Source organism: Aethalodelphis obliquidens, unplaced genomic scaffold (genome assembly GCF_003676395.1).
Source record: "Aethalodelphis obliquidens isolate GAN/ISIS:26980383/991018 unplaced genomic scaffold, ASM367639v1 scaffold58, whole genome shotgun sequence".
In the NCBI taxonomy this organism is placed as follows: Eukaryota; Metazoa; Chordata; class Mammalia; order Artiodactyla; family Delphinidae; genus Aethalodelphis; species Aethalodelphis obliquidens.
Genome location: NW_020838002.1, coordinates 7,966,602 through 7,983,576, shown reverse-complemented (window position 1 = coordinate 7,983,576; position 16,975 = coordinate 7,966,602). Strand labels below are relative to the sequence as shown.

Here is a 16,975-nt window from a genome sequence, read left to right as displayed (position 1 = left end):
GACTGAAAGGCAGGTTATAAACCTTGAAAAAGGAGATCATATTTTAGAATCAATGATAGCCAAGTTGGGAAATGTTGAATATAGTGGGTCTTATACCCACTAGTTTAAAAATGAGATAGCAGTAGAAAATTAAGGGAATTTTTTTTTTTTTTTTTGCAGTACGCGGGCCTCTCACTGTTGTGGCCTCTCCCGTTGCGGAGCACAGGCTCCGGACGCGCAGGCCCACCGGCCTTGGCTCACGGGGCCAGCCGCTCCGCGGTGTGTGGGATCCTCCCGGACCGGGGCACGAACCCGCATCCCCCGCATCGGCAGGCGGACTCTCAACCACTGCACCACCAGCGAAGCCCAAGAGAAAATTTTTATGATCAAAATGTGGAAGAAAAGGGAATGGCATCTATAGAGAGTTATATAACCAAAAATAGTTCTATGAGCCCAGAGTGTAAAGGAATTTCAAGTATAAAAAGAGGTATATTAGACATATGGTCAGAACTGTGAGAATAGTTAAGAAAGCCAAAGGCTAGATTGAGCTGAGGATTCTGAAAACTTCTAAAATAACCAAAAGGGCTTTTAAAATTATTTTGGGAACATGAAGAACAAGAAAGGGATCTCTACTTAGGGCAAATGGTCCTTTGTTCATAAACAAAAGAAAGCAAACAAAGTAAAATGGTTCAGTTATTATCTTGCTATGATTTTTATCAAGTTGAGTGGTTTTTCATTTGGAAGGACAGAAAATGTATATTTGAATTAAAAAAACTTGAATTGGTAATAGTAAAAAATAAATAGGGGGGCTTCCCTGGTGGCGCAGTGGTTGAGAGTCCGCCTGCCGATGCAGGGGACACGGGTTCGTGCCCCAGTCCGAGAAGATCCCACATGCCGTGGAGTGGCTGGGCCCGTGAGCCATGGCCGCTGAGCCTGCGCGTCCGGAGCCTGTGCTCCACAACGGGAGAGGCCACAAATAGTGAGAGGCCTGCGTACCGCAAAAATAAATAAATAAATAAATAAATAGGGAGGTAAGAACAGAAAAGGAGGTGGAAGGAAGGGAATGCGTATTAATTTCCTGATCTTTTTAGTTGCTGTTAAGACACTGAGGTTTAAATATAGTTAATTGTAAAGGTGACCATCAAAAGAAAAAAAAGGACTAAACTTGTTCCAAATAGAAGATAGCAAAACAACCCCTCCCAAACAAAAGTATAGCAATAAACAGAAAATTAAAAAGGCATTAAAGATAGAATGTATGGTATTCCATCGATGCTCTGAAACATTTGTATTAAAGAAGAAAAATTTCTACACATTTTAGACTAGTTAACTCCTGGAAAACCTCTTTGAAGTTTTATTTTATAAACAGATGGTCTGAAATCTCTCTGAATTTCAGAGATCACAATGAGAAACATGGATTCATGGAGAACAAAGTCTTGCCAGAATAATGCCATTTCCTGTTTTTGAGACAGAAGAGGGAAATTCTGTTACTATTTGGGCTGCAGTAAGGCCTATGATTGTTTTTCATTTTATCCATGTGAACATTTTGGGCAAATGATGGCTTGATAAACGAAACCAGGTGGGGTGTCCAATGGCCTCATGTGGCTATATAAATTAAAATTAAAAGTAATTAAATAAAATTAAAAATTCAGTCCTTCGTCTACTGATTGGACCGTGCAGATACAGAATATTTCCAGCATCACAGCAAGTTCTATTGGACAGCGTTGCCCTAGAGCTTCTGATTCTGTAGGTACGAGGTGTTCCAGATTTGGCAGTCTCTCTAGAGATGACCTATATAGTTAAGCAGATTTGTAACTATTTGAGTGATTCTTCAGGTCCTACCTCCTATTATTTCCTCATTAACCCTATGTTTCAGCTAGCCTGTTTGTTGGTGCTCCGTGAAAGCCCCTTACAACTTGCCTTCGGCTTTTCTTTGTTTTTTGTTTTTTAATATTATACTTATTTATTTTTGGCTGCGTTGGGTCTTCGTTGCTGAGCGTGGGCTTTCTCTAGTTGCGGCGAGCAGGGGCTACTCTTCGTTGCGGTGCGCAGACTTCTCATTGCGGTGGCTTCTCTTGTTGCAGAGGGTGGGCTTCAGTAGTTGTGGCTCGTGGGCTTTAGGCGCAGGCTCAGTAGTTGTGGCGCATGGGCTTAGTTGCTCTGTGGCATGTGAAAATCTTCCCAGACCAGGGCTTGAACCCGTGTCCCCTGAATTGGCAGGCAGATTTTTAACCACTGCGCCACCAGGGAAGTCCCCTTCCCTTTTGCTGTTTAGTAGTCCTTCTACCTGCTTTTGTGAATTCTGTTTGCTGGTTGTTTTCTCAGCATCTGTTCTCTCTTCCTGCCTAAAAGATTACTGACTCTCTTGAGATGTGTGCCATTCCTCAGGCTCAGGCCTGAGGTAAAGTTGCTGCTATCCTCAGCTTCAGGGGGTGTGCCTGATTTGCAAGGGGAATGGATTTTCCTTTAACTAACATTGGTTCAGGAATAGGTTTGTAATGCAAATGACATATGAGGAGGGAAAGTCTGAAAGTAGGAAATTAGGAAGAGTTTCCCCACTGCTGAGAGAACCCTGGGAAGAGAAAGCTTTACTTCTTCTAAACATTGTGTACAGATGTGATACCTAGCACCGCTAGAGCCATTTTCCTGTCAGCTTGAGGATAAAGCCACCATCAAGGATATCAGAGCTGTTAGATGGAAAAAACTGAGTCCTTACATTGTTGAGCATAAACCAGCCCTGAAACCTGCCCTTCTGTATTTATTGTGCAATGATAATACATTTTCTTATTTATCCATTTTCAAATGTGTCTCTATTACTTGCAGATAAAAGCATCTTAATTATCCTTCAAAATTTAACCCAAATCTCTACTTCTGAAGAAACTTCCAGACTATTTTTGTTCCCACTTCTTTTTCAAAGTACTTTTAGAATATGCTGTTCAAATGTGACTTCCTTGGTTCTGTTAAATTACTGTCCTTAAATTGTTTGATTTCTTGGTCTTGTTTCTTCAATTTAATTGCAAGTTCTTTGGAAACTCAAACATCAAAGTAGCTTGTATATAGATAGCCAATATGTACTTTTTCCTTGCCTTCCTAAATTTGTGATTATATACATAGTATGAACTTATGGAAACATTTATTGGTGTAACAAAGCAGAAATTAATTTAGCAGTGTTTAAAGATTTTTTTAATTAAAAAAAATTTTATTGAAGTATAGTTGATTCACAATGTGTTAATTTCTGCTCTTCAGCATAGTGATTCAGTTATATACATATATACATTCTTTTTCATATTCTTTTCCATCCTGATTTATCACAGGATATTGAATATAGTTCCCTGTGGTATACAGTAGGACCTTGTTGTTTTAAGGGATTTTGAAATAAAGATTTTGTCATTTGTTTTGTAGCTGTTGCCACTGACTGAAGAAGAGAAAACTGCGGCAGAGCAATTAAGAGCTCACATGTCAGACTTATGATGAAGAAATGGACTTGCAAAAGGGAACTCTAATGGCGAAGAGATCAATTCCAGAGAGATTTAGGAAGCTGTCTTGTTAGCATTTGATTACTGTTGGTGGGGGGATGACAAAGGAGATTTGGCTTGGGTTACTGGATAGTGATGCCTTCCACGAGAGAGGGGAATACAAGAAGAAGGGCAGATACTGTACTCATAATGTTCAGCCAAAGGGATGGAATGGAAATAAAGAGATTTAAAAATATATATGCGTATACACTTAGTCTTGTAATTTCAGGCAAGTCTCAACACCATTTTGTATCTGTTTTTGTATAATCAGGATAACACAGATGTCCTGGCCTATTGTAAAAGAAAATTATGTACCACCAGTCAGTCAAATGTGAATGAACATGCTTTGGAAATTAAAGGATAGAAAAAAAATTTGTATTATGTTATATATATGTATATAATTTTATTATTGAAAATTCTGATTGCAGATGTGGTCACATTATTTGTGAGACTGCTAATGTGTGACTTAACAGTCTCCCATAAAACCTAACTTAGTAATAAGCTGGCTTTTCTGTGACAGCCTCACTTTTATTTTTGTCCTATTCCTTCTTCCTGCTAATGTTGAGCAGCATGAGCTCTGCTTTCAAACGCTGTTTTAGGTTGTCCCTGTTATACTTCAATACTACCTTTGTTCTCCTCTGGTCTATATTACTGTAATTGTTCATTCTACTGTATATGAAAGCTAAGAAACTGAAATGAGAGGATCACTGACAACCGCTACTTGCCAGTTTGTTTTGTGTGTGCGCGCGCGCGTGTCAACTTCCCTATTAAAAAAAAGAAAAAAACTAATGGCAAGTAAATATGAAAGTAAATCATGGTATATCTATACAACAGAAGGTCAGGTTGCCAGTAAATTATTACTGTTAATGTTCTGGGAAATGTTAAAGCTATGCTAAATAGGTAAGAGGAGAAGCAGATATTGTAGCTTTGTCGTCAAGATTGGGCTTTGGACTCATACCGGATATGTAAACACAGGTTTTAAATTCTAGCTGTACGACCCTGAGCAAACCACTTGACTTGTGTGTGTCAGGATGGCTGGAAGCACAATAAGATGGTAAAGTATTAGCGTTTGATATTTAGTAGTCCTTCAATAAATATTTCTATATATGTCATAAAAACAAGGCATTGAAAGATTAGGAAAAGTGTATCAAATGTTAGTTTTACAGGTTATAGAATTATACTTTAATGTAATTTTAAAAGAATTTTTTCTGTTATGTTATTAACAAACTTATAATAGCTGACAGACAGGGTTGGAAGAGTAGCTTCAGTTAAAATTGTCTTGTCTCTTCTGAATATCTGGAGAACAGAAAGTAACCCCCCCCCCTTTTAAATTACAGATAAATAAGTCACACCTTAGTAACAGATACTATTTTTCTTCAGTACTCAGGCAATGAATATTGAGGAAGTTCCTGTCATGGTATGGCTCTGGGATGTGATGGTGATGGTGATATTGAAAAATGGTGGTTATCATGAAGAGGTCTTAACAAGTTACTGGTGTTACAGGGTTTTGCTTTCAATCAGAAAAAAAACTAGATTGTACTGTTTTTCGTCTATGACTTCCTTCACAAGTTACCTTCTAAATGTTGGTTCTTCCCCTCATCCCTCTTAAAATTGCTCTTGTTTATATATTCATTTATTTCCCAAGGTTCATTTATTGCCCTTTTGGGGAATGATTCCCAAGTATAACTTATTTCACTAGACCTAGATCCAAATTTCCAATAAAAACCTCTACCTGAATATTCAAATTGAACATGTCCAGAATACTTAACAGATTTTCTTATTTTGTTAACAGCAACTATTCTGTTAGCTGGCATTAAAGTTTGCATCCCTTTATCTTCTTAGTTAATAAAATCTATAATTCTATAATCTATAATTCTTTGAAATCTATAATTCTTTGAAATGTTTGTTGTATCCAACCTTCACTTTACCTTCACTCTTACTACCTAATTTAGACCTTTTTTATTTCTCATCTGGATAATTGTTTTCTCCTATGTGACTACTAGTGTTTTTATGTCTTAAGTTGTGATACAAATTAATTTTAATTAGGTTGTATTTTAAACACAACTTTAATTTTAAGAAATTAAAAAAATATAAGTATGCTTATTCTCCCAAATAACTGCAACTTTTTAGATGTTTCTACATGTATACAAATTAAAAAACATTTTAAACAAAAATAGGCTGATACTACATACTGTACTGCAGCTGCACCCTTTTTTTATCTTAAAAATATTTTTGGTATCTTCATATCATTCTTTTGAACAGCTGTATATATAAATTTACCATAATTTTTACCAGTTCCTCTTTTATAGGCGTTTAAGCTGTATAATACACAAATTAGGAGATTTGGAGGGTGGGTAAAGGAGGATGGCAAGGTCAGCCTTTCCTTAAGGAATTCTAATAGAGCACATGACAGGTTTCTCAACGACACACAGCAGTTTAGCATCCTGCCAACTAAATTCCTTTTTTGCTTAGTTAGCCAGAATCTGACAGTGCTTGCAAGCAATGACCCCTAATTAGTTGTACGGGTTTTCTAATTTTCCACTGTTATGAACTATGGCAATAAATCTTTAAACATTTTGGGGCTCTTGGGCAAATATATCTATTAGTACAAGAACCTATTTTAATATTTATCATACATTGTAATTTTACCTATTTGCTTTCTGCTATGCTGGGTTGCAAAGACCACTTCTCATTACCCTTTGAGTCCCAAGTAGTATAGTACCGTGTTTCCCAAGTAACTTTTTAAATTGGGGTAAAATTCACATACCATAAAATTAACCATTTGCCATTATTAAAATGTACAACTGAGGGCATTTTAGTATAAAAGATGTGCAACTGTCACCTCTATGTAGTTCCAAGACCATAAATAATTTTTGCTGAAAGAATTTTTTCAGGCACAATATTCCTAAATTATATCTTTGTACATGGCTCATGGAGTTAAAAAAAATTGTTATGCCCACTACTTATAAGAAAGTCCAAATGCTTTGATATTTAAGAAATTCTTCCTAGATAATTGTTGATTCTTTTCAGGTGCATTCACTTTCCGTTAAGTGTAACAGTTGTTTGCAATAAACTGGAAAGGAAAAATTAAACTCAAGAATTTGATGTACATCCTTTGCCTCACACCTTCAATTTCTGCAATCTTTAAACATTTCTTACGCTAGAAAACTGTAGAAAGCAGACGCCAATATGGGAAAGCTGAATACAGCTGATACTCTTGCACTTTCCACAGTCTCAGGGCGATAGCTCACCTCGAGCCCCAAGCAATGCAGGGCGACTGTGGTTGGGTGTGGGTCTGACGTCTACACCGTCCGTGGTCCCGTCCTCCCACTCCCGACTCTGAAATTACCGCTCTAAGCTTCACAATCTGGAGCTTTGCTTCCGTACGTGGGGCGGAAGTCTTAAAAACCTGAGAATCTGGGCTTGCTCCCCGAGAAAGCAGCACTAGCCACGAATCCTCTGCACCACAGTTTCTCAAGGTGCGGACCACAAGCCACCTGCAGCCAAATCACCGAGAGAATTTGTTGAAAACGATTTCGTGGAGCCCCACCCTAGAATCACGGAGTCCGAATACCTAGGGGTGTTGCTCCGGAGTCTGCATTTCCCACAAACCCTCCAGATGGCTCCAGCCTTTGGCGCGCGAAAGTTTGAGACGGGTAGAGCGCCGCCCCTCCCCTGAGGGAAACGGGGCGCGGTCAAGCGCCGCGCCCTCCTCCGCCTGCGCTAACACGGGCCGAAGGCACGCAACTCTGCAGCAGCCAGCGGCCAAATCTCGTGTGCTCCCCTGCACCGCGGGAACTAGGCGCCCGCCGCTGGTCCGCTCCCTTAGCGCTGCGGCCTGCGCGCATGCGTGCACGCGGGCCGCGCCTTTTCTCACACCGCACCTTCCGCTACCGTGGTTACCGTTGGTGTTTGCGAATTCCCAGCGGCAACTGAGTCGCGGAAGACCAGCGCCGCCGGGTTTCAGCTGCGGTTTGATAGGCGCGCGCCCGCGTCACGTGGGCAAGGCTCCTGCTCGGTCGCTGGCGGGCCGCTCAGCCGGGAGGAAAGAAGCTTGTGGCTACCGCTCACCCTCCCACTGCGCCCTAGGGCTGGCGCGCGGATAAAAATGGCGAAGTGTGGGTAGCTGGCGCCGAGCCCGAAGCGATGGGGCACGCAGGTGGGGCGGTGGTCGGAGACCCCTGATGTAGGCGCCCGGCTGTTCTCCGCGGCGATTTGACTTGGTGACCTCAGGCCGGCGCCTAACAGGTCAGACCACGGACTCCGCGGGTCGCCGAGCGCCCCGCCGAGAGCCGGAGGCAATGGATGAACAGAGCGTGGAGGTGAGGGGGCTTGAGGAAGGTGGTGCTTAGTCTCCCTCGCCACCCGCTGAGCGTTCTTTATTCGAGGCGCTTTGCCTTAGTCCACCCTCTCGTAGGACGTCTTGCCCTAGTCCCCCCACCCCGCCGCTGCCTTTGTGGAGGGGGCTGGCCCAGTGCAGAGGACGCCGTGCTCGTTCTGCAGCCCTCCGGCTGCCCTGTGCTCTGACCCGCAGTCAGGTGGTGCGTATCCTGGCGTTTTCAGGATGTCTTGGCACGGGTACTCATCCCCACAGGGTTTCTGCAAACTACAGCCTGTGCAGAGCAGAACTGCAGATTCTTTAGACGGACGTGCGCTGCGACTCGCCACCAGTTCTTACGAGTTTTTGCGCGGATCCAAATCTCCCTCTGAATGGATAATCATTCCCTCCCAGCGGTACATTTTGTAGACATCTGCCCTTCCTAGGTTGATTGAGGATATAATTTTACTATCCTGTTTGACTGTAGTTTTCCAGAGCAACCTATTCTTTTTATATATGACTCTTGTAAACGATGATTTCAAACGTTTGGGGTATTTACGTTAATGCTAGGAACTTAAAAATGATTGCTTATTGGACATAATTGTATAATAATAATAATTGTCAAGACTTGAACCTTGCAATTACTAAAATACTAAATCGTTGATAAGGAACAGCTATATTACCTGGGCACTCCACTTGAAACTAGTTCATCCAATGGTCGTATTTTCCCCCGCCGTACCCCCCATCCCCCAACGTCTGCATCTCACAGATTCTTTCTGGTCCTGCAGAGTCATGGTTAGACTCGTGAGTAATTTTCTCCTTAATTCCTCATGTAAAAGTATTATAAAAGTTTTGTAACCTTACCTTGGTTTTAGAAGAGTTTAATTCCTCTGGAATGGAGTAAAAATAAATGTGAGTACTGTAAAAATAAACTTAAAATATATAATAACCTACATTTAATTATATCTGTTTTCTTGTCAGATACTGCCTAAATGGATTCATCTGAGGCTGGCAAAGATAATACTGCTTCTTCTGTTTACGTATTTTTTTTCTTCCCAAAGCCTTCATAGAGCTACCACCAAAATTCTCCATACGGACAGAATTTCAGGCTCAAATAAGTAGCTAGTTGGTTGCAGCAGCATGGCAGAAATTCAGAGCAGAAATTCAGATTTATGGATTCTGAATTACATTGTTTCTCTCTTGATCAAAGTATGCTGCCATTAATGTATCTTTTTATACTTAAATTATAAAAGCAGTGCATCCCCCTTGGGGAAATTGCAGAAAAAGTCACAAGTTCATAGTGTTCATACAGTCACAGTTTGCCTTTTTTTTCCTTACTGTCACACATCATAAGGGTTTTTTTTGATCATTAAACAATTCAAAAATATTTCTGTGACTATCATAGTCTATGTTAACTCCTGTAACTTAATATTTTGACGTTTGGGCTATAGCCAGATTCTTGCCATTATAATTGATGTTTCCGTGAAAATATTTGTGCATGTCTGTGTTTGCATTCCATATTCTTTTCTTAGACTAGAACCACTGTGAAGCTTAGAAAAAAGGAAGCATTTTTTTCCCAGGAGATGTTCTGAGGTACCCTGGACCTTGACTAACCAAGTCCTGATACGGAATATAGTTAAAACTGGGATGTTATCAACCCCAAATAAATGTAATTGTCAGGTGAATTATTGCAAGCATGCCTTTTACTCATGATTCAGTAGCGTAATCTGGTGAACCTTATATCTATTATTTTCAGAGCATTGCTGATGTTTTCCGATGTTTCATTTGTATGGAGAAATTGCGGGATGCACGCCTGTGTCCTCATTGCTCCAAGCTTTGTTGTTTCAGCTGTATCAGGGTAAGTTGTATCTCTTTTTACATACATTTAGTATATATAGGGTGTATTGTAAAAACCATTTTCTTTATCTTGTTTTAATTTTACATTTTATGTCCTTTTAAAAATGTCTTAAATGATTGTTTCTTAATAGGGAGACCATCAATGTGTATTGTTTAGTACTATGGAGATGAATAATCATCAAGTCATAATTGCCATGAAGTGTCTGGAAACCAAAGCCCAGTGTAACTTTAGTATATTTACATTATTAAATCACTGTACATTTAACAAGTACTTACTAAGTGCTTACCTGCGTTGTGTTTGGGGTTGAGGATACTAAGATAAGTGATGGAAGTGCCTGCCCTGCAGAAGCTTAAATCTAATTGAGAGAATGGTCTTTGTGTTTATATTGAAGAATGTGCAGTGTCCTAAAGAGGCACTCACAAAGTGCTGTGAGACTCAGGAGGGAGAGTTTATACTTGTTTGATGGGTAAGATAGAGAAAAAGCTAGTAATGGGTTAAAAGGCACATAATAAAATCATATAATCTTATAGTTAAAAGAGACCTTAAAGATGAATATAATCCAATGGCTTTAAAAATTGAATGTAGGTGAACCCCAGAAACAAAATTATTAGGAAGCTTAAGATGTAAAGCAGAAGAGCTTATTTTGGTTGTGTGTGGGGATTCAGTCACACATCTGCAGGCCATAGTTGAAAACTGCCTGGCCCACATGACTCTTAGTAGATTATTTCCTTTATTGAGAAAGTCAAAGTCATCTAACATGCTCATCATCTCAAAATTTCTCTGTGGTTCCTTATTCCTGCCTGAGGAAGATAAATATCCCTTTGTCAAGAGTAATATCTGTAACACTTAAATCATTTGCTTCCAGTCACACATTTAGCAAATGGTGGAGCTGGATTTGAACCCAGGAAGCCTGGGTCAAGAGTCTGTGTTCTTTGACACTACACATCTACAGAGGGCCTAAGTTACATACCATGCTGGTTCTCCCACTCATAAACTGAGAGACTTGATCTTAGCATTGTTTTCTCAAACAATAGAATGTGGATAACAAGATCTGTCTCACAGGATGGTTGTGGCATTAAATGAGATAAGCTAAAAGGTAATTTAGAAACTAAAATGTAGTTAAGACTTCACCTTCCAATGCAGGGGGTGGGAGGTTTGATTCCTGGTTGGGGAGCTAAGATCCCACATGCCTCTCCACCAAAAAACCAAAACATAAAACAGAAGTAATATTGTAACAAATTCAATAAAAACTTTAAAAATGGCCCACATCGGGACTTCACTGGTGGCGCAGTGGTTAGGAATCCGCCTGCCAGTGCAGGGGACACGGGTTCGAGCCCTGGTCCGGGATGATCCCACATGCCATGGAGCAATGAAGCCCTTGCGCCACAGATACTGAGCCTGTGCTCTAGAGCCCGCGAGCCACAACTACTGAAGCCTGCACGCTTGGAGCCCGTGTTCTGCAACGGGAGAGGCCACTGCAGTGAGAAGCCTGCGCACCGTAGCGAAGAGTGGCTCCTACCCCCTGCAACTAGGGGGGGCACGTGTGCAGCAATGAAGACTCAACGCAGCCAAAAATAAAAATTAAAAAAAAAAAAGGTCCACAACAACAAATAAAGAAAAAGGCTGATGGTGGACACTTGTTTAAAAAAAAACCTAAAATGTACTCTCCATTTGTAAGGTGTTGTATTATTCTATTGTAAAAATAGCAACTCATACATATCATTATGTTTTATAAATGGTAAAGCTGAATGAAGCTAGAGAAATTAAGTAATTGGCCTCTATCACTGTAGTTAATTTATTGGTAGAGTAGATCTGGACTCAGCTCTTTTGATGAAGGTTCAGCATACATATGATCTCTGGTTATTACCTTATACCTCACTGATTCTTTTTTTTGTTAAGTTTTTTTTTTTTTTTTTTTTTTTCTTAGACCTTTTTTCCTCTCTTTTTTTTTTTTTTTTTAAGTTTTTTTTTTTTTTTTTTTTTTACGTAGACCATTTTTAAAGTCTTTATTGAATTTGTTACAATATTGCTTCTGTTTTATGTGTTTTGGTTTTTTGGCCCTGAGGCATGTGGGATCTTAACTCCTGGACCAGGGATCAAACCCACACCCCCTGCATTGGAAGGCGAAGTCTTAACCACTGGACTGCCAGGGAAGTCCACTCATTGATTCTTCATTTCTTCACTTTTCCTCTTCCACCTCCTGTTCCTTACAAGTATTTATTTCTTAAGTATTGCGCTGGCATTCTCTATTATGAAGTTTCTGGGAAATTTTTATCTACTTTGAGAAATTTGATCTACTGTTGCAGGTTTAACTATCATCTGTGTGCATGGCTCCTAAATCTGCTCCTTCAGCATTGACCTATAAATGGCTTATCTGATTGTCCTTCCAGCACCTTGAACTTTGTTCTAGATCAAATTCTTCCTATTATTTTCTCAAATTGACTCTTTTTGAATTTTTTTGTTTGTTTGTTCTTTTCTACTAATCGAACTTGAAACCTCTGACACCAATAATTTTTGTCTTGTCAGTTATCTCCTAGTGTCATTTATATCTGTCCTACCTTTCTGTTCTTATTATTACCATCCTAATAGAGAAATACAGACATCTATTACCTCATGCTTAGATAATTATAGTTACTATCTAACTGATCTCTCTGTCTTGAGTCTTTTCTTCTCTCGTCCATTTTGTATCCTGCTACCATATTGATATTTTCCAGTAATGTCATTCTTTTTCCCTCCCAGAAGCCTCAGAGATTTATTGCCTGAAGGATAAAGTCCAAGAACATTAGCCTTATATTCAGACTGTCTGAATAATATGGTTCTAACCTTCCTTTTTCAGAGTTGTTCTGGTTCCTGAATTCACCATTCATTTGTTCATTCATTGAACAAATATTAATTGTGGACTTGGAGTTAGGCACTGACTTCTCAAGGAATTGACTTGTTTTCTAGTTGGGATATAGGCAAAAAAGTAAATGGCTATATGTTAGATATTCTTCATAGCATAAAGAAAAATGAAACTGGTTTAGGGTATAGAGTAGGGACTTTGAGAGGTAACTGGCAGGTTGGTACCTATTTTAGTTAGAGTAATCTGGGAAGGTCTCTCTGAGTAGATGGCATTTGAGCAGAGACCAGGATGAGAGTGATGGGAATATGTAGGGAAAGAAAGTCCCAGGCACAGAAATCAAAAGGGGCAAACACCGTGAGAAAGAAATATGTTTAGTGTGTTGAGAAATACCAAAGAAGCAGTGTGTTTAGAGCAAAGTGGACAGAGGGAGAGAGGGAAAGGAAATGAGTTTGAAGATGTAGCTAGAGGCCTTGGTCAAGACCTTGGATTTTATTTTAAGTGTGCTGCTAGCTATTGAAAGCTTTTGAGTGATTTGAAGTAATTAATGTTTTGAAAGCTATCACTCTGGCTACTGTGTGGAAAGTGGACTGTAGGCAGATGGGGAGAGAGTGAAGAGAGCAGTTAGGATGTGCTTTAAAGATGAATGTAGTTTAGACCAGAATGGTAACAGTGAAGGTGGTGAAAAATAGGGCAATTCTGGGTATGTTTTGAAGGTAGAATCAATGGATTTTCATACAGATGGGATGTGAGGAAAGTTTTTTACAGCATCTGGGTGAATTAATGGTTTCCCATTCTGAAATAGAAAAAACTGAGGGAAGAACAGATTTGGGTAGGTTATAGATGTAAAAGTGTTTTTTTTTTTTACTTTTAAATTACATTTTACGTAGTAACTACAGAAAACCATTGTTTTTGCTAGTGAGAGCAATATGATTTTTTATTAATTAATTTATTATTGGCTGCGTTGGATCTTCGTTGCTGCACGTGGGCTTTCTTTAGTTGTGATTGGGGGCTACTCTTTGTTGTGGTGCGCTGGCTTCTCATTGTGGTGACTTCTCTTGTTGAGGAGTACAGGCTGTAGGCACGAGGGCTTCAGTAGTGGCTTGCGGGCTCGGTAGTTGTGGCACATGGGTTTAGTTGCTCCGCAGCATGTTGGATCTTGCTGGACCAGGGCTCAAACCCATGTCCCCTGCATTGGCAGGCTGATTCTTAACCACTGTGCCACCAGGGAAGCCCGCGGTATGATTAAATATAGTTCTTTGTTTAAAAAAAAAAAAGAAACAAAAAACCAATTTGTGACTCTGTGATACTCCAGTTCAAAATTTTGGACTAGTTCACTTTATTACAATACTTGTAATTTTTAAAATCTTAAAAAAATTTAGATATAATTCACATAACATAAAATTCACCCTTTTAATGTATAAAGTTTTTTTATTTTAATATGTAAAGTTTGAGATGTTTATTATACATCTAATTGGAGAGGTTGACAGTTGGAAATATGAACCTGGATTTGAGAAAGGGGAATGAACCTGGATTTGAGGAAGGGGACGTTAGAGAGATTGAATAATTAGCATATAGATAGTATTTAAAGGCAGGGGACTAGATCAGACCACCAGATTACCTCCTGTGGGAAGAGATTTTTAGGTCTGAACTCTGGGTCACTCAGTGTTTAGATGTTAGGAGAAGGATTCAGCAGGATAATAAGAAGGAGCCAGGAGTAGTGAGGCATCACAGAATTCAACTGAAAAACATGTTTCAAAAAGGAGTAGTTTAGGGCTTCCCTGGTGGCATAGTGGTTAAGAATCTGCCTGCCTATGCAGGGGACACGGGTTCGATCCCTGGCCCAGGAAGATCCCACATGCCGTGGAGCAACTAAGCCTGTGTGCCACAACTACTGAGCCTGTGCTCTAGAGCCCGCGAGCCACAACTACTGAGCCTGTGTGCCACAACTACTGAAGCCTGCGTGCCTAGAGTCCTCAACAAGAGAAGCCACCACAATGAGAAGCTCGTGTACCACAACAAAGAGTAGCCTCCGCTTGCTGCAGCTAGAGAAAGCCCACACACAGCAACGAAGACCCAACACAGCCAAAAATAAATAAATAAATAAAATAAAAAACTAAAAAAAAAAAGAGAGTAGTTTAGCTGTGTCATATGGTTCTAGCCTGGGAATTGACCATTGGATCTGATTTTTTCTTTCTTTTTTTTTTTTTTTGGCTGCACTGCGCAGCACGCGGGATCTTAGTTCCCTGACCAGGAAGTGCAGTGTCTTAACTACTGGACCACCAGGGAAATCCCTTGGATTTGAGAATATGTAGGTTACTGGTGACCCCGATAAGTAGTTTCAGTGGAACAGTGGGGGCAAAAACTTGATGTCAGAGAGTGGGAGGAGAATGAGACAGCAAGTATAAGAACTGTCACAGAATCTTGTTGTAAAGGGGAGAAACAAGGTAATGGGTTGAAGGGGGATGTTGAGAGTCATCTTTTAGGAGAAGGTTTATACCTTCCTGGGACTGAACCAGTCGAGAATAATTGGAGAGAGGAGGGGTAGTTACAGGAGCAAAGTCCTTGAGACGCTGAGCACTCCACACAATCATATTGTAATATTGTTTATTTGAATGCTTTCCCTTCTCTTCCATCTCATCTCTGTTCATTTGTCCACGGAAATTGAACTATCTTTGGCAGTCCAGATACTTGTGTCATTTTAACAAACTAAGGCCCAGACGCATGAATAGACTTGTCCAAAGTCACGTAGTAGTTGGTGACAGACCAAGACTAAACTTATCCCCAGGCCAGCACTCTACCCACGACTCCCTGATGCCTCCACAGGCATACCCAAAAGCAGGAACATTGGCTGTGTTTTCAGGCCAGGTCTTCATTTATCTAGCTGTACTCAGCTGATTTTCTCTCAATACCTGTTGCTCTTTTGTATTTTTTCCCGTTATTTTGCCACATCTTTCTCATCCAGTTTTTTCTTACCCCCTCTTGATTTTTAACATTGGTAGCAATTTGCCAATAATTATTGACTTTGTTCTTAATTTTTCAACCTTTTAAAATTAGGTATATTTGACATACAATAAACTGCACGTATTTAAAGTACACAGTTTGATAAGTTTTGACAAATGTATACACTTGAAAAACCATCCCTACAGTCAAGATAATGAACATATCTCTAATCCACAGAAGTTTCTTTGTGCCTCTTGGTAGTCCCTGCCTCCTCTTGTGTTGTTCTCAAGCAACCAGTGATCTGCTTTCTATCACTATAAATAAGTTTGCATTTTCTAGAATTTTATACAAATGGAATCTTATAGTATGTACTCTTAAGGGTCTGGCTTTTTTCTCTCAGCAAAATTATTTTGAGATTCATCTATGTTGTTGTATCAATAGTATTCCTTTTTAAAATGGTACAGATGAACCGGTTTGCAGGGCAGAAATAGAGATACAGACATAGAGAACAAGTGTATGGACGCCAAGGGGGGAAAGTGGCAGGGGGAGGTGGGGGTGGTGATGGGATAAATTGGGAGATTGGGATTGACGTACATATATCAATATGTATAAAATAGATAACTAATAAGAACCTGCTATATAAAAAAATAAATTAAATAAAATTAAAAAATAGTATTTCTTTTTATTGCTGCATAGTAGCATTCCGTTGTATGCATATGCCGTAATTTGTTTATCCATTCACTTGCTGATGGACATACAGGTTGCTTCTAGTTTTGGGCATTTACAAAGAAAACTGCTATGAATGTTTGTATACAAGTCTTTCAATGGACTTAAGCTTTCATTTCTCTTGGGTAAATAGGAGTGGAATGGCTATATCATATCGTAGGTGTATGTTTAACTGCTTAACAAATTGTCAAACTGTTTTCTAAAATAATTGAATCATTTTACATTCTCAACAGCAGTGTATGAGAGTTCCCATTCTTCCATGTTAATGCCAACACTTGGTATTGGTATGTTCAGTCTTGAATTTTAGCCATTCTTATAGGTATGTAGTAGTACATACTTCCCCCTTAAGATCAGGAAAAAGACAAGGATGTGTAGTTTTATTACTTTGGTCCATTACCCTCCCCCAACCCCTGGTAACCACTGTTCCTTCTTTATGAATTTGACTACCTCGTATAAATGGAATCATAGACTATTTGTCCCTTTCTGTTTATTTCTGGGCTCTCTATTCTATTTCATTGTCCTTATGCCAGTACCAAACTTTTAATTTACTGTAGCTTCGTAGTAAACTTTGAAATCAGGAAATATGAGCCCTCTAACTTTGTGACAAGTTTCCAGTCTTTCACCATTGAGTATGATGTTTGCTGTGGGTTTTTTATGTATGAACTTTTATCAAGTTGAGGAAGTTTCCTTCTTTTCCTGTTTCTTGAGTGTTTCTTTGTTTGTTTGTTTTTGGTTTTTTTGTGGTACGCGGGCCTCTCATTGGTGTGGCCTCTACCGTTGCGGAGCACAGGCTCCGGACA

At 39.7% G+C, this 16,975-nt stretch overlaps 2 protein-coding genes across 10 annotated transcripts in view; both read left to right on the top strand.

The window, feature by feature from the left end:
• SKA2 (spindle and kinetochore associated complex subunit 2) overlaps positions 1–3,996 on the top strand; it is a 28,757-nt gene extending 24,761 nt beyond the window's left edge. For both annotated transcript variants that reach the window (XM_027087232.1, XM_027087231.1), the window contains exon 4: positions 3,379–3,996. In XM_027087232.1, the coding sequence (XP_026943033.1) occupies positions 3,379–3,447 (69 nt within the window). In that variant the 3' untranslated portion in view covers positions 3,448–3,996. The remainder of the gene's footprint in view (positions 1–3,378) is intronic.
• Positions 3,997–7,278: 3,282 nt separating this feature from the next.
• The window catches only part of TRIM37 (tripartite motif containing 37), a 155,620-nt gene continuing 145,923 nt past the window's right edge, over positions 7,279–16,975 (top strand). For 2 of the 8 annotated variants that reach the window (XM_027087217.1, XM_027087223.1), the window contains exons 1-2: positions 7,416–7,813; positions 9,566–9,667. In XM_027087217.1, coding sequence (XP_026943018.1) covers positions 7,793–7,813; positions 9,566–9,667 — 123 coding nt within the window. In that variant the 5' untranslated portion in view covers positions 7,416–7,792. Of the gene's footprint in view, positions 7,814–9,565; positions 9,668–16,975 lie in introns of all 8 variants that reach the window. The other 6 variants (XM_027087218.1, XM_027087219.1, XM_027087224.1 and 3 more) reach the window with 5 other exon arrangements.